The sequence below is a fragment of the Chaetodon auriga genome, chromosome 23 (genome assembly GCF_051107435.1).
Source record: "Chaetodon auriga isolate fChaAug3 chromosome 23, fChaAug3.hap1, whole genome shotgun sequence".
NCBI lineage: Eukaryota > Metazoa > Chordata > Actinopteri > Chaetodontiformes > Chaetodontidae > Chaetodon > Chaetodon auriga.
In genome coordinates, this window is record NC_135096.1 from 5,972,385 (window position 1) to 5,995,980 (window position 23,596).

Sequence of the window (23,596 nt, forward strand, 5' to 3'; positions counted from 1 at the left end):
ATCACTCCTACTGAGTTATTATGTGGTATGGTTTGCAAGAACCTCTGCTCGTCAGCTGTTTGTTAAAAAGGTCCAAACTTTCATTGAGCTCAGTCTAAAGTTTCTCTTTTCAAACCAACAAAACATCACAAAAACTGGGACCATGAAGCTGAAAACCAGCCAACAAGTATTAACTTCACCCAGAGCCCAAAATTAAAGAGCAGTCGGGGTTAAAGGTCCAGTCCAGTGGGGGATTCAGAGGGATCTGTTGGCAGATATGGGAAATAATCTTCATAGTTCTGTTTTCGTTAGTGTTTAATCACCTCAAAATAAGAATCAGTGTGTTTTCGTTACCTTAGAATGAGTCTTTATGTCCACAGAGGCAGCAGGTCCTCTTCCACAGAGTCCACCATGTTGCATCGGCATGTTTCTGGATCTTCTTCTTCTGACTTTTATGGTGGTTGGCAGCCATGTGGGTTTCATTACCGCCACCTGCTGGATTGTAACAGCTTCACAGTGAAAACTATTTCCAGTGTCCGCCCACAGTGATCCGCTCATGACATTGTTCAGTCCAGAACTCAGACCAGGTTGTCTGAGTTGGTGTGAATCCTTCCCTCAGTGCAGCATCTAGATCTTCTCAAGATTTATCCACAACGTTCAAGAACTTCCTGCAGCGTCCAGCAGCATCTGAACCTCCTGCAGCGTCCAGCACCACCTTAATTCTTTCTAACTTCCTGTCGTTCAACAGCTTCATCAACAACCATGACAATAAATGCCAAAAATTCTTTCTTGTCCTTTCAGACATTTTGATCAGCTCCATTTCTTCTCAGTTCCTTTTGAACTGCCACCATTTCATCTTTTGTGTCCAATCTCTCAGCAGCTTCAGTGGATGGTAGAAACCCTTCTCTGCTCTGATCTGATCCACTTTTACTTAATTACTTCTTTTTGGACATTTTCACATGACGATTTCCCTCATAGCGGAGGCACTTTGGTTGTTTTCATCATCCTTGTCCTCCCCACAGCAGCAACATGTCCACATTCCTGACAGCAGAGACATCTGAGTTCTCTCATACGGTCTCAGCCTGCAGTCCAGATACACTCTGTCTGGTAATTCATCTTCAAAAGTCAAACACACTGTCACACAAGTGTTGTCTTCCTTCTGTCCTTCTTTGTTGGTCTTCTTACTGACAGCTGAGATATCCTGAAAAGACTCGGCCTTTGCTGACTGTGGTCCCCCACTCACCACTCGCTTCATCCTTCCCTCTGGTCCAGGTGGGAAACACTCCACAAAGCGATCATCTCCCCACTTACGAATCATGGTCAACCCATTCCTGTTATGTTTGAGACAGCAGTAAACAGACCCAAATGCAAATCTGGGAGATCCACACACTGAAGCTGACCAGTAGGCAGAGAGTGGACAGGCCAAGAGGGAATCCAGTTCCAGAGACTCACGGTCCAGACTGACAGGGCGTCGGCTGGAGCACAAGGTTGGCAGCTGAGCACAGGGAACAGGAGTCAGGGAGGCAGACAGGAGACAAGGCAACAATGGGCAAAAGGTACTTAGAATATCTGAAGAGTCCTGATGGCAGCAGGTGGGTCTTGATTGAGGGATTGGTGTCAGGTGTGCTCAGAAGAGGAGGAGGCCGGACCAGATCTGGCGGCCACGCCCTGCAGTAAAACAAATCCTCTCGTGTCTTCATGTTTAAATTTGTTCTCTGACTCCTGCTCTGACACCATAGCTGTGTCCCAATTCAGCGGCTGCATCCTTCGGAGGACCCAGCCTACGCGGTCTCCGGAGGCTGGGTCCTTCAGAGGATCCTCCGTCGGCCGCATCAACTATTGGTAAGTGGAACGGTCTAGCCTTCGGAGCATTTCGTGATTGCGTCACGACGTCATAACTTCTTCCCTCCTAACCCCGGAAAAACACACGTACGACACACGAGATGCGCCCGTACAGCTCCTATCGCTTGTAAGAGGAGCAACATGTAGCCTATTATACAACTTACAAATTCACCTGATGTGAATATCTTCACAGTTACAATAGGATATTAGTTGACATGCGAGCTTGGAATATTTGTAAGTGAAGGGTTTTAATAAGGCTAACAGTTAACTGAGCTCCTCATATCAACAGGTTGCCATTATTAAAAAAAACAATCGGTGCACAAAGCAGCTTGGGATATGGGAGGCCGTGAAGGATAGTAGCGATGCGTCCTCCGAATACAGGGAAAAGGAGGACGCATTTGTCGGCTGCATTTGGGGATCCTTCAAATTTGGACGAATTGGGACAGCCTTCGCGCAGCGTTATGATGTACTTGGCCTTCTAATCCATCCTCCGAAGGATGCAGCCCCTGAATTGGGACACAGCTCATTTCTGCCCTCATAGTCCTCCCAGACTTCTTCTTCTTCTTCTTCTTCTTCTTCTTCTTCTTCTTCTTCTTCTTCTTCTTCTTCTTCTTCTTCTTGTGTTTTGGTGACCTTAGAATGATTCTTGATATCTAGAGAGGCAGCAGGTCCTCCATCTTGCACCACCATGTTTCTAGAGGAGCCCTGAACAGACAAACCACACACAGACTCCAGAGAGAGACTTTATCACCGCAGGGAGGGTGAGGCGAGGTGGATTCAGTTGGCTGCAATCAGCAACCTCACCACTAGGTGCCACTGAATCCTCCTCACTGGACCTTTCATTGGTGATGATGTGTTGCCTCCTGGTGTTGAAAAGATAAACTGCATGATGTCAGTTTCACTGACACAGATGACATGAAGTATTTTTCAATGATAAAAAGGCTGAAACATGTTATTAGAAGTGTCTGAGTGACTGTTAAAGTGATTCACAGAGACACCATCATCAACACACATATGAATACAGACCCTCATACTGATGTGGACGATATCACCAATCCTCATCTCACTGCTGTCATCAATACTGATCAGAACATATTGATCCTAATAATCAGTGTGAATCCTGGTCCACACAGCATCAGTCAACTGTTAGTTCCTCAAGTCAATCTGATGTCTAATGTCTGTCTTTAACATCCAAAACCCAACTGAGGGGCAGAGAATCAGGATGAATGATTGATGAATAAAGATCTGCAGGATCTGGACTCACCTGGAGACTCTTCCATGGCTTCCACAGACCTTCAGAACACCAAGTCAACCTGCAACCATCTCCACCATCCAACACTCAATAAATAAAGTCAGCACATTGTGCATTTAACCAGCCTTGATGGAAGACATAATAAGAGAAATTATCTTTAATTTTGTTGTGTATGAATGATGCAGCAATGAAGTGAAGATGATGAAGCAGTTCTCTGCTGATACCGTCTTGTTCATAAATGAAGAGGTTTATTAAAACAAGTACAGCATCTCAGACAGCATGCTATGTCTGGGTGGTTTCAGCCAATAGAATCAACACACACATACAGCATCTCAGACATGAATTATATAGGGGAGTTGTGTTCATACAACTAACACAGAAGGGTTGAAGAAGACCTAATATGGTTATGGCCTCTCAACGTTTATGTTAAAGGATTACATTTACATATACGAGTGGAAAGATTCCTCAAGCCCAGGAGATAAGAGTTTCCTGCAGAAGAGCAGATACTACATATTTCCCCCCTTCGAGACTTGACAAGTCTCGAAAGCAAATAATTCATGCATGTCTACAATCGTGTCAAAAGAACAGTTCCTCCGTTGTGCACTTACTGTAGCTTAACCACAGCAATACAACAAATTTATGGAGTGTGAGAGCAAAAAACCTGTCAGGCAGCCATCTATCTTGAAACATCCCTCACACAATTTAGACAGGAAAAATCTCTCACGGCCCCTCTGCTCCAGGTGACCACATATAGTACTCCAGGCCAATTAAAAAGAAAGAGGAACTAAAACATGTGTTTAAAACATACGTTAAGCAAACACATATAGAAACCTCAGAAAAATAAAATCAAACAATGTCCAAATTCAGGCTAGTCGACCCATCGGACCTTCCAATGGACCTGTCCCTGCCTAGCCCCACTATCCCTAGGCATCGAAAAAAGAAAAAAAAAACATCTGAGATCCCTATGTATTTGCTCACGAACAAAAACATCATTCTCCAAAGAAAACATCATCCATCAATATTACAGGTTACAATAAGAGGAAACAAACTTCAATATTAGAAAAATGTAGACAAAAACATAGATATGAATCACACTGGAGCTCCTCCACAACGTCAACTCCCCATGTAGTTTCAATGGTACTTTGAGCCCAAACATGGTTCCACAGTGTCCTTGTTCAGCCGTCAGTTGATTGTTTATTGTCCTTAGGGTCCTTGAATAACCAACCACCCTCACAGTAGTCTTCCCCCAATGACGTCCTATAAGGCAGAAAGAAAACGCCAAACAGTATCTTTGCAAAAACAACAAATGCAAATTAAAACATGTAATGTAAATTATTCCCAAGACCTAATGTGGTTATGGCAGCGCATATACTGCAAGGTAAGAGAGGGCCTAATACGGTCATGGCCTCTCAACGTTTATGTTAAAGGTTTACATTATATACGGGTGGAAAGATCCCTCAAGCCCAGGAGGTCAGAGTTTCCTGCAGAAGAGCAGATACTACAATTTCATATCGTTTCCATTATTTTGTGGTTCATTTTTGGTGATGATGAAGCCTCCTCAGTCTAGTTTTTCAACCTGTTTTTCTGTCGTTGTTTTTCCTCTTTTTCCATCGAATACGAAGAAGCTGCAGGACAGAAAAACTCCATTAAAATCAAACTGATTTTTCACAATAAATTCTGCGTCTCTGGTTCATGTTGATCAAGTTTATTTTTTTTTTCGACTGACTTTCGGTCTGACTGCACGCGAGTGGATGTCACTGTGAGTGAGGCTCCTCACAAACCTCCAAATGTAACTTTGAAAATAGCCCAAATTAGAACTCAAGTGTGATGAATACTTAAATCATATTTGTCAAGGGGTATGAATCTGAGATCTGGAGCAGTTACTCAGGAAATGTGGGCTGGAAATAAGACAAAGGAAACGCACGTGACAAACAAATCAAAAGAAATGGAAATGAGTAGGCTTGAACAAAGCCTCAAAAGTATGCTGACGGACTTCAAAGGAGATATTTCCAAACAGATTGGGGAACTCCGGTTGGACTTCGAAAACTTTTCATCAGAAAGGAAGCAAATGCGGAAAGACGTGAATGCAGTCAGCTCTACTCTAGGAGAGGCTGTGAGGAATATTGGAGAAGCTGAACAAAGGATCAATCAGCTGGAGGAGAGACAGGTGACCACAAATGTGACGGTAAAACACCTGTTACAAGAACAAAAAAAGATGAATGAAAAGTTGGAGTACCTCGAAAACAAATCAAGGCAGGACAATGTACGAATTTACGGAGTGAGAGAAGGAGCAGAGGGGGATGATGCGGTGAGATTTATCAAATCAGTGCTTGTGGAAAAGCTGGAGATCCCTGCCGACACCATACACATAGTTGCGGCGCACCGCTCACCCACACAGAAGCCGGCACGAGAAGACGCAACCCCTCGGTCTTTCGTGGTCCGCTTCCTACAGTGGAATACCCGACAAAAAGTTCTGCAAGCAGCCTGGTCAAAAAAAGAGGTTAAAGTTGGAGATGACCGGATTTATTTTTCCCAAGATTTCTCGAGCAGGATACAGAAAGAAAGAAGTGGGTATGCCTCAATAAGAAGACAGCTGAAAGAAAAAAAGTGAAATGACACATAATATATCCAGCCAGATTGAGAGTCTTTGGAGATGGGGGGTCCGTGACATACAACACCCTGGAGGATGCAGAAGGAGGACAGGAGCAGGGAATACTCTCCACCACCAACCCGAGGCCGCATCACGTGCTGGTGGGCGCAGCGGAGGCTCAATCCAAGCCATTCCAGAAAACGCATAACTAGAAGCACAGCGGAGGCGGAGAGACTGTAACCGGACCTCTGGAAGACTTGGAGTTAAAACTGTGAAAATGACTTCCAACTGGGAAATGGAAATTATCTCTAAGTGGACAGTTCTCTCTCTCTCTCTCTCTCTCTTTATATAAAGGAAACATAGGATAAAACGGTTTTATTTGGTCCCTCAAAGAGAAGACTTTAATAACGATTAATGCTGGGGAACTAAAGGACTGGAAGTGGAAGAAGTTCACAAAGTAAATGAGGAATCCTTTCAATCATTTTCAACAAAGTTCATTGATCAATTTATTCCAATAACCTGAAAGACTGATGTGACTGAGATCCTGCACAGACTCAACTGATCTGTTCAGCAATGTTTCTCTAACAGGAGGAGACTCTCCCTCCTACAGAGAACACAGAGACACTGAGGAACCAGAACAGAACCAAAAACCAGGATAAAGAGGTTCAGTGAATGTGGTGTTGAAGGTGTGGAGGTGGATCAGTGAGTCAGAGGAGACTCTGTAGAAGGACAGAGTGCCAGCAGGACAGTCCACATACACTCCTACTCTGTGAGAGACAGAGGAGGAGGAGGAGGAGGAGGAGGAGGAGGAGGAGATGGACATTGTTCTCTTCTTGTGACAGACAGAGTAATTACCATCAGAGCAGAACAGTCTCCAGGACTGATCATTCCATCCAAACAAACACTCATCACTGTTTCCTTTCCTTGTGATTCTTCTGTAACTCACTGATACATGAACCTCTCCTCTCCACTCGACCTCCCAGTAACAGCGACCAGTCAGACCAGTTCCACACAGCAGCTGAGGCCACCGGTCAAACCTGTCTGGATGATGACGATATGACTGATCCTCCTTCACATACGTCATCGTCCTGTTGTTGTCAGACAGTTTGATGTTTCTGTTCACTGTGTTTGTGTCCAGTTTGAGTTCACAGGAATCTGATGGAGAGAAGAAGAAGAAAACAGCTGCAGTTATTGATCCATCATCTGTTGATTGATGGACAGTTTGATGATGACATCAGAGATGTGAATGAGTGATGTCACAGTTTGAAGATGGCTGAATGTGCTCTGCTTTGTTTTCATCAGTCAAATTAAAGACACACTTACACTTCCTCAGACCTGGTCTCAACCATCGGACTCCAGCAGGCTCCACCCTGAAAGGAGGAGGGGGGTCAGAGCAGCACCTCCTCTTTCAGCATGCAAACATGGACGTTACATCACTCTCATACACACAAACACAACATGTTGATCCGGCCTGCTTCTCCCTGCTGCCCCTAAACCTCTTCAGCTCTGCTCAAACACTGACAGCGACACTGATTCTCTCTCATCATTAAATCTGCCTTCATCAGCTCATTTCCTCATTTCAATCTGTTGCTGACTTCTATTCTAAGCTGCTTCACTCATTGATCGCTCTCTCGCTCTCCCACCTGTGATGATCAATAATCAGTCTGACTTTGTCTTCACTGAACAAACCAACAGAGCTTTAATCATTGATTATTGGACACGGTTCTCCTCGTCATGTCCCATATGTGACCATGCTTCATGTGTTCATTAGAAGTGTGAATACTGTCAATAAATTCAATATCTGAGACAAGTCATCATGACTCTGTTGTGTGGAAATCAAACTTTCTGAAGTTCACCAGAACAAGAAGAGCCACTTGATGTCTGCACATGGAAATATTTACAAGCCATGTTTGCTGTGAAGACCATGTTCAGTCCAATTGTTCTCCACTGATGAAGGAACAGTCCAACATTTTGAGAAAAACACTTGAATGAAGCATCTCAAAAGTCCTGCTCTGTCCTGTGGTTGTCAGGTTCCAGCAGATTGAACTAAATAGAACTGCTTTGGACTTACTGGAAGCTTGTTTTTATGTCCTTTGAGGACAAACAGGACATTTGTCAAACTGACAGACAGTTCTTTTTCCATGCAGAGATCTGTCCAAACTGCATCAATTATGAGCAACAGGTCATTATCATGTTTGTTCCTGGAGATGTTCTCCTTGAGACCTCCAACACAAATATGTCCTTTTCATGTTCAACCAGTGTTTATGTTGTGATCAAAGGACAAAGGTTTCCTACATGTGTGATTGTTCATGTCTCACTCACATCCACCATCAACCAAAAAGACAGACAACATGTTTCCAGCACTTCCTCCTCTTTCACACTGACTGACTGTGGCTGCAGCAGCCTCTTCATACCTGAGAGTGTCCGGTCTGCAGTGAGGATCCTCCAGTCCAGCAGACAGCAGCTTCACTCCTGAGTCTCCTGGATGATTGTAGCTCAGGTCCAGCTCTCTCAGATGGGAGGGTTTGGATCTCAGAGCTGAGGCCAGAGAAGCACAGCCTTCCTCTGTGATCAGACAGCCTGACAGCCTGAAAACACACAGAACAACACACATGGAAGATCATCTGAGGGTCCTGCTGTGTCTGTCAAATCATTGCTCTCAAAATGCAGAGATCTGATAGGCTGAGCAGCATCACGTGGGAGGATTTACAACAGATAATAATTCTCAACAGTTTCTGTGTTTGAGGTCAACGACTTCACACTCGACACTTCACTTCCTGAGGTCCTCAGCGACACCTTTGTGGTAATTAATCATGACTGAATCAGGAATAAAGTGACGTCCACTAGTCAAAGTCACATGACAACAAAACATAAATGAGGATTTACATCTCAGCCAAACTTCATTAATAAAAGGAACATTGAGAGAAAACATCTACCAATCAATGTATGTATGTGTCAAATGTGTGGACTTCTGAGGTTAAAGAAAGACGTCAACACTTTTACAACAAACAGTAACTTGATCTGACCTGAGAGTTTCCAGTGCACAGTGTGGACTCTCCAGTCCAGCAGACAGCAGCTTCACTCCTGAATCCTGCAGGTTGTTGTTACTCAGGTCCAGCTCTCTCAGACTGGAGGACTGGGATCTGAGGACTGAGGACAGAACTTCACAGCTTCTCTCTGAGAGGTTACAGCCACTCAGTCTGAAGAACAAGAAGAAAAAGAACATTTATTTTAAAATGTTGAGTCTCTTCTCAGCGTGTGTTCAAATCTTTGCTGTTCCATCATAAACATGTTGTAGATGTTCATTCATTGTCTTCATGTCTGTAAGAACACAGCCATGTGTCCTTCATGAGGGGACAGTGTCAGACCTGAATCCAGTTCCTGAGTGTCGTGTTTAAACCTGCTGGATGAAGTTTAAAGTTTTTCAGACTCTCGAATGTGCAGTTAGAAATAAACAGGAGGCTCTGAGAGTGACTGAGTGCTGAAACAAATACATGAAGTGAACAATTTAAAGGATCAGCAGTTTTCTGCCAGCATTCCTCGCTCGTCTTATGTGCAGCAACAGTCTTGATTTTCCTCTTTTATTTTTTACATTCTCCAAAGCTCTTCATTGTAACAACCTGTTCCTCTGGACTGAAGCAGGGGGGACATGATTGGTCCTTTTTGTGGTGACAAAGAGTCAAATGATGAAGCAAACATCTCTTTTTATGGGGACGTGCACAGAGCCTGATGAAGGAAACCTGAGTTAACAAAGGAAGCTGATAACCACCGTCGTGATGCCGTTATCTCTGCCTGGAGTTCATGTTTAGTTGAGGCAGCTCACACAGAGGAAGCCTGGCTTGGTCCAATTTGTTTTGTCCTTCATTCCACTGAGCTTCACATGAGACAGTCTCTGTGCTGGAAGTCAGAATTCATGTTTCTCATGACTCAGCACTCTGATCAAGAGTAAATTCATCGGATTTAATGACCCATGCTGCACTTTGTGAGACCTCACTGTGGAAAATATTCCTGCACAGATTTTAAATACATTCATTCATTCATTCATTCATCTTCAATACCCGCGTATCCCTTTCGGGGTTGCAGGGGGCTGGAGCCTATCCCAGCTGGCAATGGGCGAGAGGCGGGGTACACCCTGAACCGGTCACCAGCCGATTGCAGGGCAACATAGACAGACATACAACCAGTCACCAGTTAACCTAATGAGCATGTTTTTGGTCTGTGGGAGGAAGCTGGAGTGCCCGGAGAGAAGCCACGCATGCACGGGAAGAACATGCAAACTTCACACAGAAAGACCCGAGGATCGAACCAGCGACCTCCTTGCTGTGAGGCACGCGCACTATCTGCTGCGCCACCGTGCCGCCCTGATTTTAAAACTTGAATTTGAGGGATTTTTTTTCTTAATTCTCAAATTCAGACACGTGCACACATTTTTCTGACATGCAGAGAAAAGATGATCTGCAACTACAGACTGGGAAATTATTTCTGATCATCATTTCACAAACTCAAAACCATCAATCTGTCAGAAATCTGAAAATAAACAGACTGAAAGATTCAAATCCTGACATGACAGAGACTTTAAATTAAATGAATCTCTAAATGTACAGAACTAACTTAAATCTGTCAACACAAACAGTAACTTGGTCCTACCTGAGAGTTTTCAGTCTCCAATGTGGACCCTCCAGTCCAGCAGACAGCAGCTCCACTCTTGAATCCTGCAGGTTGTTGTTACTCAGGTCCAACTCTCTCAGACTGGAGGACTGAGATCTGAGGACTGAGGACAGAACTTCACAGCTTCTCTCTGAGAGGTTACAGCCACTCAGTCTGAAGAAGAAGAAGAAAAAGAACATTTATTTTAAAATGTTGAGTCTCTTCTCAGCATGTGTTCAAATCGTTGCTGTTCCATCATAAACATGTTGTAGATGTGACAATAAATCATCAGTGAATCACAAATAAACAGACATCCAGAAACCAATGTCACATGATATAAAAAATGAATCTGGGAGAAAATGAGGCTCATTGATATTTTGAGTTTTTGTGAAATGATGATCAGAAATAATTTCACAGCCTTCAGTTGAACGTCATCTTTTGTGTGCATGTGAAAAAATAGTATGCACGAATCTGAATGTGTGAGTTTGATTGAAAAAATCTCACAAGTGAAAGTTTAGCTGTCGAAATATTTTTCCATGTTTGAAAAGGTTTTGTGCAAACAGATAATCTGAATATACTTCAGATATTTTCAGCAGTGAAGTTTCAGAGTCTGAGAGACTGAAACACAAATTTCCTATCTTTGTGAGTGACACTGAAGTTTCAGCTACAAGTTCACTGAGCTGGTAGGAAATAATTCACTGAGCGTCTCTCAGTCCACGCAGGCGTCCGTTCATTGTCCTCATGTCTGTAAGAACACAGCTGTGCTGCTGTTCCACTGACTGAAAGCTCAGAGTTGTGTGATATATTCAGAGGAACAGTTTGAGTCAGCCATAGAGGCTGTGTTCTGTGGAGCTCTGGTTGTGTCTGTGGTTGAGGCTGTCACAATCCCTCCTGATGGCCACACACATCAAGCACCACTTTGCTTCATTCTCTGGCGAGCTGGACCCAGACCCAGCTCTGAGACTGGACCAGCACCTGCCAACAACAGTCTGTCCAGCCATTGGATGGACCCTGCAGTTGCCATCTTCCCTGATGAGTCCTCTCTCTCTGGTCAAAACAAACCCTGCCCTGCCGCGTCACTGATTTTTCCAGCCGGCCGCAGGTGGTGCCGTGGACTCCGGCCTGTCCACTCTGTCCAGCCCAGAGACACTCCGTCAGCAAAGGGTGGAGCAGCACCAGGCCAGGTGGGAGGGACGATCGCTGCCTGATCTGAGGATTGGTTGTGGTCAGGATTACCCACTCAGGCCGGGTTGTGACAGGGACTGTGACGGTCAAAGAGGTCGGTGGGATAACTACAGCTCACAATCCACCGTATGAGCACCGCCAGCTGTATGTTTTACAGAGCAAACAAGAGAAAAACACAACCAGAGGGCTGAACTCCAAACAGAGACCAATGGTCAGCAGTTCTGTTGAGCTGAGAACAGTTTTCAGTGTTATGAAGGCGTCTCTCTCTTAACCTGGTTAGATCTCTGTGGTGACTGATACTGCACACCTGACCTGCTCCAGACGAGGTTCTGTTCACAGTTTCAGACTGAACTTTAATTCTTCTCTTGATGGTTTTCTCTATGAGGATCCAGACTCTCAGCTGAGGGAATACGTTCTGTCTGCAGACCTGCTGAGCCAGACGTTCAAAGCTGTGTGACCACAGCAGAACAAACCTGATGCTTCATGTTGTTTTCAGCCACAGGAACCTTCTTGCATTTAGCTGGTAATCAATCATTTTGTCTCTGTTTGCTTCAGGTCATATTAACACTTTAAATCTGACTCAGCAGATCTTCAACACACTAAAAGAATGATGAAGGTACAGAATCTAGAGACCACTTTGGATTCTGGTTTTATGTTTGGTCCTGATTTACTGTCAGTTTCATTTGACACTGCTGGCACTGCAGCTAATAGAACAACTGATGAGTCTATTGGCATTTATCATCGGCTCGTAGCTTTCTGTCAGCATGTCTCTCTTGTCTTATTTGCAGGAACAGTGTCGATGAACCAAACATCTCTTCTTTTGGAATCTGCACAGAGACTGATGAAGGAAACCTCAGTGAACAACGAAAGCTGTTTTGTCAAACTTACATCGTAGTTCATCCTCCAGAGCTACATGTGATACAGTCTCTATGCTTGTCAATACAAACAGTAACTTGATCTGACCTGAGAGTTTCCAGTGCACAGTGTGGACTCTCCAGTCCAGCAGACAGCAGCTTCACTCCTGAATCCTGCAGGTTGTTGTTACTCAGATCCAGCTCTCTCAGACTGGAGGACTGGGATCTGAGGACTGAGGACAGAACTTCACAGCTTCTCCCTGAGAGGTTACAGCCACTCAGTCTGAAGAGACACAGGAAGGAAGCAAACAGTAAGTTAGATATCAGAGTATTTGTTGATGAATAAACTTCACTATCTCTGTACTTACAGAGCTTTCTTGGAGGCTTTGACCACTGGCAGCAGCTTCAGAAGCGCTTCATCTGAAGCAGAGAATTTCTTCAGGTCAAACACGTCCAGATCTTTTTCTGATGACAGTAAGATGAAGACCAGAGCTGACCACTGAGCAGGAGACAGTTCATCTGTGGAGAGACTTCCTGAACTCAAGGACTGTTGGATCTGATCCACCAGAGAACGATCATTCAGTTCATTCAGACAGTGGAACAGATTGATGCTTTGCTCTGCAGAAGGTGTCTCTTCAATCTTCTTCTTGATGTACTTGACTGTTACCTGATTGGTTTTTGAGCCACTTCCTGTCTGTGTCAGCAGGCCTCGCAGGAGAGTCTGATTGGTCTGCATGGAAAGACCCAGGAGGAATCGGAGGAACAAGTCCAGGTGTCCATTTGGACTCTGCAAGGCCTTGTCCACAGCGCTCTGGTGTAGCTGTGTTAGTTCAGGTTCTCTGTCTTTAAAGACTTTAGACAAGTGGACAACAAATTTAGACACTGGATGTTCACGGGAGGTTGTTTGTTCTTCTGACAGCAGATTGACTCCAGACTTGATGAAGGTCAGATGGACATGAAGAGCAGCCAGAAACTCCTGAACACTCAGATGGACGAAGCAGAACACCTTGTCCTGGTACAGTCCTCTCTCCTCTTTGAAGATCTGTGTGAACACTCCTGAGTACACTGAGGCTGCTCTGATATTGATGCCACACTCTGTCAGGTCTGATTCGTAGAAGATCAGGTTTCCTTTCTGCAGATGCTCAAAAGCCAGTTTTCCCAGAGACTCAATCATCTCCTTGCTCCTTGGACTCCACTGAGAATCTGACTCAGCTCCTCCATCATACTTCACGTTCTTCACTTTGGACTGAACCACCAGGAAGTGGATGTACATCTCAGTCAGGGTCTGGGGCAGATCTCCTTCCTCTCTGGTCTTCATCACATCCTCCAGAACTGTAGCAGTGATCCAGCAGAAGATCGGGATGTGGCACATGATGTGGAGGCTTCGTGATGTCTTGATGTGGGAGATGATTCTTTTGGCCTGCTCCTTATCTCTGAACCTCTTCCTGAAGTACTCTTCCTTCTGTTCATCAGTGAACCCTCTGACCTCTGTCACCATGTCAACACACTCAGGAGGGATCTGATTGGCTGCTGCAGGTCGTGTGGTTATCCAGAGGTGAGCAGAGGGAAGCAGGTTCCTCCTGATGAGGTTTGTCAACAGCACATCCACTGAGGTGGACTCTGTGACATCAGTCAGGATCTCATTGTTGTGGAAGTCCAGAGGAAGTCGACACTCATCCAGACCGTCAAAGATGAACAAAACCCTGAACTCTTCAAACCTGCAGATTCCTGCTTCTTTGGTTTCAGGAAAGAAATGATGAACAAGTTCCACCAAGCTGAACTTTTTCTCTCTCAGTACATTCAGCTCTCTGAAAGTGAACGGAAACATGAACTGTATGTCCTGGTGGGTTTTGTCTTCAGCCCAGTCCAGAGTCAAATTCTGTGTTAAGACCGTCTTCCCAATGCCAGCCACTCCCTTTGTCATCACTGTTCTGATTGGTTCATCTCGTCCAGGTGAGGGTTTAAAGATGTCTTCTTGTCTGATTGTGGTTTCTGGTCCGTGTGGTTTCCTGGATGCTGTTTCAATCTGTCTGACCTCATGTTCATCATTGACCTGTCCAGTCCCTCCCTCTGTGATGAAGAGCTCTGTGTAGATCTGATTCAGGAGGGTCCGCTTTCCTGCTTTAACGATCCCCTCAAACACACACTGGAACTTCTCCTTCAGGTTAGATTTAAGTTTACGCCGACAAACTGGAGCAAAAAGTTCTGAATGAAGACACAACAAATAAATCAATAAGTGATTGATAAAGTTCAGATGAGAATTTAATGTCCTTGTCTGAACATATTTTGGTCCATCTGTTGAGACATCAGTGAATGTTCCACTGATCCAGCAGTTAAACTTTTAGAGAAATCCTCTTACTGCTCTGCAGACGCTCAGCCAGCTCCTCCTCCTTCATTCTCCTCAGGAAGTGCTGTGTGATCTTCAGAAATGCCTCTCTGCTGCTCCTCCTCTGCTCTGCATCATCATCCTCATCCTCCCCCTGACTCTCTAAGCATTCTGGGTCATCTGGACTCAGAACCGTCTTGATCTTCTTCAGCTCGTTCCTCACAAAAGAGACAATGTTCTCCTCCAGCAGCTGGAACAGAAGATTAAATGAATGACACAAAGTGAAATCATGGAAGCAAACATCAGATCCATGTTGGACAGACTGACGGTCCACTGGTCTAAAAAGTGCAGTGTGGAGATTACTGTCAACAGAATAGATGTGAAAGCAGCTGTTGTACATGTACAGACCATAAATATGGAGTCCAGGTGAGTTTGATGCTGCTGGGCAGACTGACCACTGGGAACCTCTGAGCTCTCCTGGTGGACTCTGTGGAGGAATCATGAAGAATTAGCTCACATCATGTCCGTCCACACAGAGACAAACACAAGCTGAAGGTCCTTTGATCTAAAGTGTTGATTCCAACATTGAATCAGATGGTTTCCACTGACATGAAAGTGTTGCTCGTACTGCTGATCCCACCGTGAATCAACAGTCCAGTCTGCATTTCTGTGCAGCTTTCACTTTACTGTGTTGGTTCACCAGCTTGTCTGGTTGAGTCCCTCCAGTTCTCATTGATCCCTATAATACTGTGGACAGCATCACACAGCTCACACAAGCTAACTGGATGCTACCTGTCCAGCACAAATTGGCAGTGAGTCACAATAAAGTTAGTGAAACATGAGAAAAGCAAAGAGAGAATCAGAGAATACTGGATCAAAGCAAAGCTGAGGGTGATTTCACATCCAGCTGTGTTTCAAATGAAAGCTGGAACGTTCTTCTCTGGACTACATGAAGGAAACAGGTGCAGCTGTTGCTCATAGAAGTTGTTCTGGCTCTTTCTTTTATTCTTGGACAACATGTATTTGTTCTTGTCCACTTGTTGGACACACAACACATATTTGAGCTCTGTCTCCTCTCTGAGCTCCTGCAGCCTTTACTTACCCATAACACCCTTCTCTGCATCAGACGTCTTCACAGAGGCACAACTCCAGCCTGATGTGAAGCGCCATGATGCCGCCGTCAGTGTCGTTCTTGACTTTGTGAATCCATCAGCAGCATCAATCACAAACAGACTGTGTGTTTCCTCAGACTCTCTGTGTTGCTTCATTCTGTGTTTCACAGCAGCTGATCTCAGTCCAGCTGTTATCACTGACATGTTTGTGTTTGTGTTGTCACATGACTGAAAACCACAACACGTTGATTTGATGGAGGAACTCAGTGGAATCAGGGTTAGCCTTCGTTAGCATCTGTTAGCCTCAATCAGGTCACTGTTTTATACTCATGCAGTCATCAGTCAGAAGGTGTGTGTGGAGGAAATGTTCAACTGGAGTCAAGAGTTGAAGACTGGTTATACTGGGCAGCTTCCACATGTGAGGATACAAACGAATGAGAAGAAGAACGATGATGAAAATAAACAGGTTTAAAAAACTTCTCTGGATAAATATCAGTTCAAACAAGAATCTGTAATATTTTAATGTTATTAACAGTTTACCTCGTTGCAGCAGACGGTCGATCTACTTTAAAATGAATGAGGCGACCCATCGACCGTTCACTCTTCAAGGACACACAGCTGGGTCCATATCCGGAGTCAGATCCATGTCCAGGTCCATCAGAGGCTGGTCTCCCATAGATCCTGTCAGACACAAAGGAAGACCACCAGGGATGGAAATTGAGTTTTTCTTCTTCAGACTCAGAAGCTGCTGGAGAAACTAGCAGCTATCAACAAGAAAAGGATCAACACACCAAAGTTCAATCAAACATGAAGCTGAATGATTTCAGTCTGTGGATCATCGCGTCATTTATCCATCAAATCTTGGACCAAAGCAGGACTCAACGGACTGATTTCTGAGCAGATTTTACTGTGATTGACAGACAACAAACTAAACTGTGGAGTCCATCAGCACCGACTCTGTTGGTCTGTTTTCTAACGTTTGCATCACGAGACTCAGCACAAATATCCTGACTGTTATTTAGAGACGATGGTCACTGAAGCATTTTAGTCCAACATTCAAAGAGGAAGTTTGATGGTAAAGAGACTTTGGAAGGTCCCCACTGGATTTGTGCTGAAGCCTCATATTATCTTCAGCTTTCAGTGTCCACATGTGGACATGTCAGTGCTGTTTAGGGACAGACTGGACAAATGTCCTTTAACACGAATCTAGCTCTAACCTTCATCATCATTCTAGTACAACATGGACATTAGAAGGACAACTGGTCAGACTGGATTTAATGAAGACAAACATCAGCAGTGGACAACATGAGGAGGACATATGGACATTTCAGGTCAAATTGTCCAACACGAGTTTAATACTGAGAACATCTTACTGTCTGTCAGAGACATGTTGCTGTTTGAAGTCAATGAGGCGATCCAGTGACTTGTCACTCCTGAAGGACACACAGCTGGGTCCAGGTCCAGCTCCAGGTCCAGGTCCAGGTCCAGGTCCAGCAGAGTCTGGTGGGTCCTGCTGCTCTGGCCTTCAACACAACACACACAGAGCTTTGAGTGTGAATAATGATGGTGGAGAGATTCGAGTGCTCTGACATGGAGACGAGTCCTGGACAATCAGAGATCCTGGTCTCACCTCTGAGCTTCGGTCTGGCCGTCATCGTCCCCACACAGACTGGTTTTAGAGGGACGGACTCCCTCCTCTCTGTCCTCACACCGATTCATGCTGCTGAACTCACGCCAGCTCACACACACTTTGATCTGGAGAGGAAACACAAATCATTCATGTGCACATCAGCTGAAATCATCCTTTCATGGTTTCTCCTGTCCAAATATCAGCTGCTCCTCCTCTGATTGGCTGTTATCTCGTCTTTCATATCAGTGTCAGCTGAATGCAGTCAGACAGCAGTGTGAGGCCGAGCTGCTGTACTTCTATCAGTCCACTAGATGGCGCCATGAAGCTGCAGTGAAGTGAACACACACTTGATGCCTGGACAACCGTTGACATCCACTGACACACACTGACTGAATCTGACAGGAAGCTTCAGTTTGTGGAATATTCAGTAAATTCAACATGACTGAAAGTTTCTTTACGCCTGAATGATCCTCAATCATTGATAAGTGAAGGAGAAAGTCAAATATTTACACAGGAGAAATATAAAATAGCAGAAATATTCAAGTACAGTACAAGTACTTCCAGACTGTATTTAATAACAGTACTTGAGTAAACTAGTTACTTTCCACCACTGAGAGATCCTTTCAAAATAAAAGCCTGTCTCAATCAAGCCCTCTCAGGTCATATTAAAAGAGGAATCTTTGATTTGATTCTTGATCACATTGAAGCACAAAGTGAGAAAAAGAAGCGACACTCGTTGCTGTTGGAGGAGAGTTCAGAGCTCTGACAGCTCATTTAGTGACACAGTTACAGATTGAATTGAGAAATAAAAGGTTTCAGCTCCTCACAGCCTCTGAATGCTCCTTCCTGCTGTCTCCACATCAACTATTGAGGATCAACTCGCTCTGCTTCTGCTCTTATTCCAGCGTTTACACTCACAAACATCCACACAACATGGCCGATGTTTTTAACGGAGCTGCTTTCAGCTCCTTCGTCCAGAGTTCACAGTTAAACTCAGAGTTTGGAGAAACGATGGACGGAGCTGCAGATCGATGCCGTTTGTGCTGAAACTAAGCTAACAACAGCTTGAGTAAAAAACACCTAAAACAAGTTACTTTACCTTCAGCTGGAGCTTCAGAGGAGAAAACAAACTGCGACACACCGAAGGCAGGAAGTGAAGTTCGGACAGGAAGCAGCAGCAGGAGAGAGAGAGAGAGAGAGAGAGAGAGAGAGAGAGAGAGAGAGAGAGAGAGAGAGAGAGAGAGAGATTTATTAAGTTTATTAATCTTTTTGTTCTCTGGATAAAGTCTTTATTCGTGATGATTTGTCCCTCTGTCCCCCCATAACCCCACACCACCTGGAAACTGTCCAGGTCCTGAGCAGCTCTGTTAAAGCTGAACTCAGCAGTCTGGACTTCACCATTCTCACAAACACAGGAACCACATCAACATTCAAGGCTTCCTCCACCTTCCTCGTCATATACTCACACATACCGCCATCTTAGCCTGTCCTAAGACAACGTTCAGTAAGTGACATTTGTTCTTTTTTTGTTGAGTGTACTTGAAACCAAAGATAAAAACCTGCTGCCCAAAAACTTTCTCCACATCCGCTAAAAACGGCCTCCAGCAGCACAAACAGAGCCGTAAGACGAGTGCACTCTGAGAAGCAGTGAAACACCGAGGGGACGTGTCCTCTACGGCAGCATTGACCACAGAGATGAAGTTCACTGCCACGACGCCATGGAGGATCCTGCACTGCAAGTCTGCCTGTTTCCTTGTTACAGGAGGTTTGTTATTTTTTCTGTGGAATGAGTATAATGTTTGGTGAAAAGAATGGCGTATTGACTGATATCATAACTTGGGGGAATAGTTGACTGCCAGTGAAGTAAAGATGAAAATATTGGAAAAAAGTGAAAAAACGGCTACATTTTGTCACGTGTGAACAGGAAGAGTCTGGACCCAGATGCAGAGTCGTTACAAGGGAGTTTATTGGAAAAACACAAAATCAGTCCAAAAAAGAAAACTCAAAAACACCACAGCGGGAAAAGGTACCAACTTAGGAAAAAACGCAAAAACACCACAAGGGCGAAAAACTCACTCAGGAGATGGTAACTAAAAGTGTTTATGAGCAAACTCACGAGAGGCTGACAGCAAAAATCACAATCACTGGAGGCTCGAGAGACAGACAAGAGATAACAACAGGTTCAGAACTAGTATGGCGAGAGCATAGACAATAGTCTGGCACAGGGGTCAAACTGGAGCTGGCTTAAGAAGCCGGTTGATGAGCCGATGAGGCGCAGGTGTGTCTAATAAACTCGCACCTGGAGCGATCAGACCCGTCTCTCTCTCGAGCTCCGCCTGCTGACAGAGAGGGAGGAAAGAAAAACCGTTAGTTCAGGACAAAATAGAGACACCAGAGCCGAATCGTGACACATTTTTTGCATGAAATTGATGCAAAATCATGTAGAAATGTGTTTTAAGAGTTATTTTTTCAGTGGATGTTGTCAGCACATGTGTTCTGTGTATCTGGAATGCATTTATTGATAGCCTACCCAACCCACTGAGGATTTGAGGAGGATTTTTCCAATAAAAAATAAAGGGTGCATACACTAAAATGACCACAATTTTTTTTTCGTGATACTTCCGGCAGAGCAGACCCTCCAATTATTTTTTCTGAGGGTCCGAGTTAACAGAAAAAACACAAATAAAAAGTATGGCAGACCATGTCAGGTTCAACCCATTTTATTGAGCTTTTGAGACTCTGGCTCCCCGGCTATAATGGTGCTGATTAGGAGCCTCGCTGCAGGTGCGTGACCTTAAGAAGCGGGGACGTTACTGTTAGAACACAGCGGTGGTGGGGCAGACCTAACCTGCCGGTTACATATAGAATGTATCCAACACCTACTCTTCTCTGTCCAGCATTAGTGTTTCATAGGCTGCTCTATTCAAATATGCTGCAATGACAAAAAGCACAGGACTAATGGATCACACTGACATGGACAGACAGACAGACAGACAGACAGACAGACAGACAGACAGACAGACAGACAGACAGACAAACAGACAGACAGACAGACAGACAGACAGGGACAAAGGTCAAAGCTCCAGGTGTTAAAGGAGTATCTCATTGTTCTTTAGCAGTGGGTCCAAGACTTCAACACAGATAAACTGTTGTGTCCGTAGTCACTTGTCTCCATCTAGTGGACAAAACAAGTCATTGCACCCACCTGAGGAAGTAACAACGACCATTAGTCCTACACTTACAAACCATTAAAAAGCAGTGATTTTGATCTCAAATCCAATGGAAATGCAATCAATGGAATCAATGGAATGACTATTGTTAGCAGAAATAAAGTGTTTTTGTTTTTGTTTTTTTTGTTCTATTCCACAAAGGGCCGAGTGGCCGAAGGTTTTCTTTCGAGCCGAGCAGCAGCACAACAGACTTGACTCATTTCATCAGCTGATCCCAGTCTTCAGACAGCTGATTGGTCAGACTGCGTGCTCTTGATCGGTCGGAGGAAAAAACCTGCAGCCACACGGCCCTTTTTGGGAATAGTTTGGACGTGCCTCTGCTAGAATGAAATGCATTCCGTGGACCTGCCCCCCTTTATTTGTTTGTTTGTTCTTGTAGCTGTTTAAATGATTTGTTCATCCTCATGTCTGGTGATTACAGTTATCCATATATCATTAAGGAATGTTTCACATGCAGTATTTTATGTCTACCCTTTTCCTGCAGTAGCTCTTTCAATGTTTAAACTTTTTGTTTCTCAAATAAATGAGTTGAAGAAAAGACAGTGCCTTTGTGTTTGTCACTTTTTTGTAACCCTTTCTATGTCAGGCTTATGTTAACAAGACTTCAAGGCGTTGTCCTTTGGAGCAAAAATGATTATTTAAAACACGACAGTAAACAACAACATTTTTTCTTTCAACTTTTTCTTTTCTCTTTTTGGAGGTGGATGAAATGGAAATGGTCCAAGCAAGCCTGTGTTTCTGGAGCACTTGAGTTCAGACTTTGCTCTTCTCCCAACGTGGCATGTGCTCACCTGCACACGCTAAAGGGGGGGGAGTCCCGGGGTGGTGGGGGCCACAAGCCGACAAGCACTTCACATCATCAGTCTGATATTGATAGCTGAGGTATCACATAAGGCTTGTTTCTGTGACTTTCCTGGTCTTTTAATACTCTTTCAACAAGGAAATAACGTCCTGTGAATCACACTGAGCTGACAACAGAGTGACCCCACCTGAACTTTTTCACTTTGAAACTCACTGTCTTCAACCAATGCTGACTCAAGTGACATCACCTGAGGACATTTATCAGACTTAACACAGCTCCTTCTGGAGACACTAAAGTTTTTATCCAATTTCACAAATATGCAGTAGAACTCTCCAACACCTGGAAATTATTGGAGTTTTCTGACTCCAACTTCACTGAATTTAATTGTTATAATCCAAGTTTGTACAACACATTTGCAGTTTTCCAATGACTGTACTGTACATTTTAGTGTTCAGATGAGCAGTGGTTCTGGTTGGGTCTTTGTTAACTCTTCATTTCTTGACACTTTTTTTTCACTTATAGTCTCCCCAGCTTTCAATTGATTGATTTCATCCTGTTGTAGAACCTATGGTGTAGATTATAACCTGTCACTCATAAGACCCTTGGATTTATAAGTCATTATAAGCTAGATTTATAGTTATTCATAACTGTTGATATAGTGCAGCATAAAGCATTATGAGTGTAGTCATAATGCATTATGATTTATTATGATGAGCATTATAATTCACTATGAGTATATTCTGACTGATATTGTAATAATAACATTTTTACCGATAATGTAATACCTTATTACATTATTGGAGATTTATTACATTTTCAGGTGGGTCTTTTTTTTTAAAAAAAAAAATGATAATGTAAAGCTTGACAGATAATGTAATATAGAGGTCTATATTTTGTGTTCTGAGAATCTAAGACTGTTAAATACACTGACTTTGATACAAGAGAATAACTATTGCTTCCCTAAACATACTTCGCTCTCCACAGTTTTCCAACCAATCACTACCTTGTGTAAACAACCACAAACCAACAAAACAAATTTAAGTAAGACTTCATTTGACGAGGGTATGCATAAGTATTCATAAAACCAACACATTATTTAACATTTGACATAAATATATCCACTCATAAATGGTTATTATGTCACTCTGAATGACGGGGCGGCATGGCTCAGTGGGTAGAGTGGCCGTCTTGTAACCGGAGGGTTGCTGGTTAGATCCCGGCCTGCAGAGCTCACGTTGAGGTGTCCCTGAGCAAGACACCGAACCCCTAACCGCTCCTGATGGGTCGTGGTTAGCGTCTTGCATGGCAGCTCTTCCGCCATCAGTGTGTGACTGGGTGAATGCGATGTATAATGTAAAGCGCTTTGGGTATCGTTTCAGATATAGTAAAGCTTTATATAAATACGGACCATTTACCATCTTCCTCTAGCCTATGTCAAGTGATAGTGGTCAGCTGACATACCGTGAGATTTACCTCTATAAGTACAGGTTTAATAAAAATGTCAGCATAAAAATGACAAAACATAATGACAACTGACTTGGTTATTTTTTAACTTTTGGGGTTTATATATATACGATTTTCCATTATACAGTCACTATATTGTATAAATGATGCTTTTGATGTATTAATTCATCTTGGACACCGGCATCCTGACCACTAGAGGGCCTGCAAGGGAGAACACGATCAGGGTCTCTTTCAGGTGGTGGCTAGCCAAGAGAGACATTTCTCCCTTTATGTGACCACTTGGTAAGTGAGTATGCAATGTCTCAGCATCAGTTCCTTCAGATTTCTGTGATAACGTTTGATAATAGTTGGGTAGTGGTAGGCTTTAGACATTTTTTCAATTTTCAATTGAAATAAAATTGAAAAATGATCAATTTTATTGACCATGTGACTGCATATTAGCCTAGTTCTTGATGCTAACTTCTTGATACTTTAGCCAAGGCTTGGCTACTTCTATAAATAGCTTAAGACAGGGGTTCCCAACCTTTTTGTCACTGTGGTCTGTTCACAGGTGCTTCACAGGTGCATGGACCACAAGTTTTATTAATTAATTTATTTTTTCAATCATTATTAATTTTCAAACTTTATAGGCCTAATGGTTTAGGTTAGTTAGCCTATTGTTTCCCACAGGTTTTTTTTTTTTT

The 23,596-nt window shown here is 43.7% G+C and overlaps 3 protein-coding genes across 3 annotated transcripts in view; all 3 read right to left on the reverse strand.

Moving 5' to 3' along the window:
- Positions 1 to 23,596, reverse strand: part of LOC143316072 (NACHT, LRR and PYD domains-containing protein 3-like) — a 165,425-nt gene that overhangs the window by 108,823 nt on the left and 33,006 nt on the right. Inside the window, exon 5 of the mRNA XM_076723786.1 lies at positions 18,517 to 18,547. The gene's annotated coding sequence lies outside the window, so the exon portion shown is untranslated. The remainder of the gene's footprint in view (positions 1 to 18,516; positions 18,548 to 23,596) is intronic.
- On the reverse strand, positions 5,809 to 14,824 carry LOC143316077 (protein NLRC3-like). The gene is made up of 8 exons (XM_076723792.1): positions 14,709 to 14,824; positions 12,718 to 14,554; positions 12,459 to 12,632; positions 10,311 to 10,484; positions 8,690 to 8,863; positions 8,078 to 8,251; positions 6,987 to 7,033; positions 5,809 to 6,818 (listed from the first exon to the last, which is right to left on the reverse strand). The coding sequence occupies exons 1-8, from the start codon at positions 14,743 to 14,745 to the stop codon at positions 6,268 to 6,270; spliced, it is 3,168 nt and encodes a 1,055-aa protein (XP_076579907.1). The 5' UTR covers positions 14,746 to 14,824; the 3' UTR covers positions 5,809 to 6,267.
- Positions 15,492 to 18,895, reverse strand: LOC143315649 (uncharacterized). Its single transcript, XM_076722973.1, has 5 exons — positions 18,890 to 18,895; positions 17,418 to 17,542; positions 17,161 to 17,310; positions 16,328 to 16,468; positions 15,492 to 16,196 (listed from the first exon to the last, which is right to left on the reverse strand). Exons 1-5 carry the CDS (start codon positions 18,893 to 18,895, stop codon positions 16,184 to 16,186), a joined length of 435 nt encoding a protein of 144 aa, XP_076579088.1. The 3' UTR covers positions 15,492 to 16,183.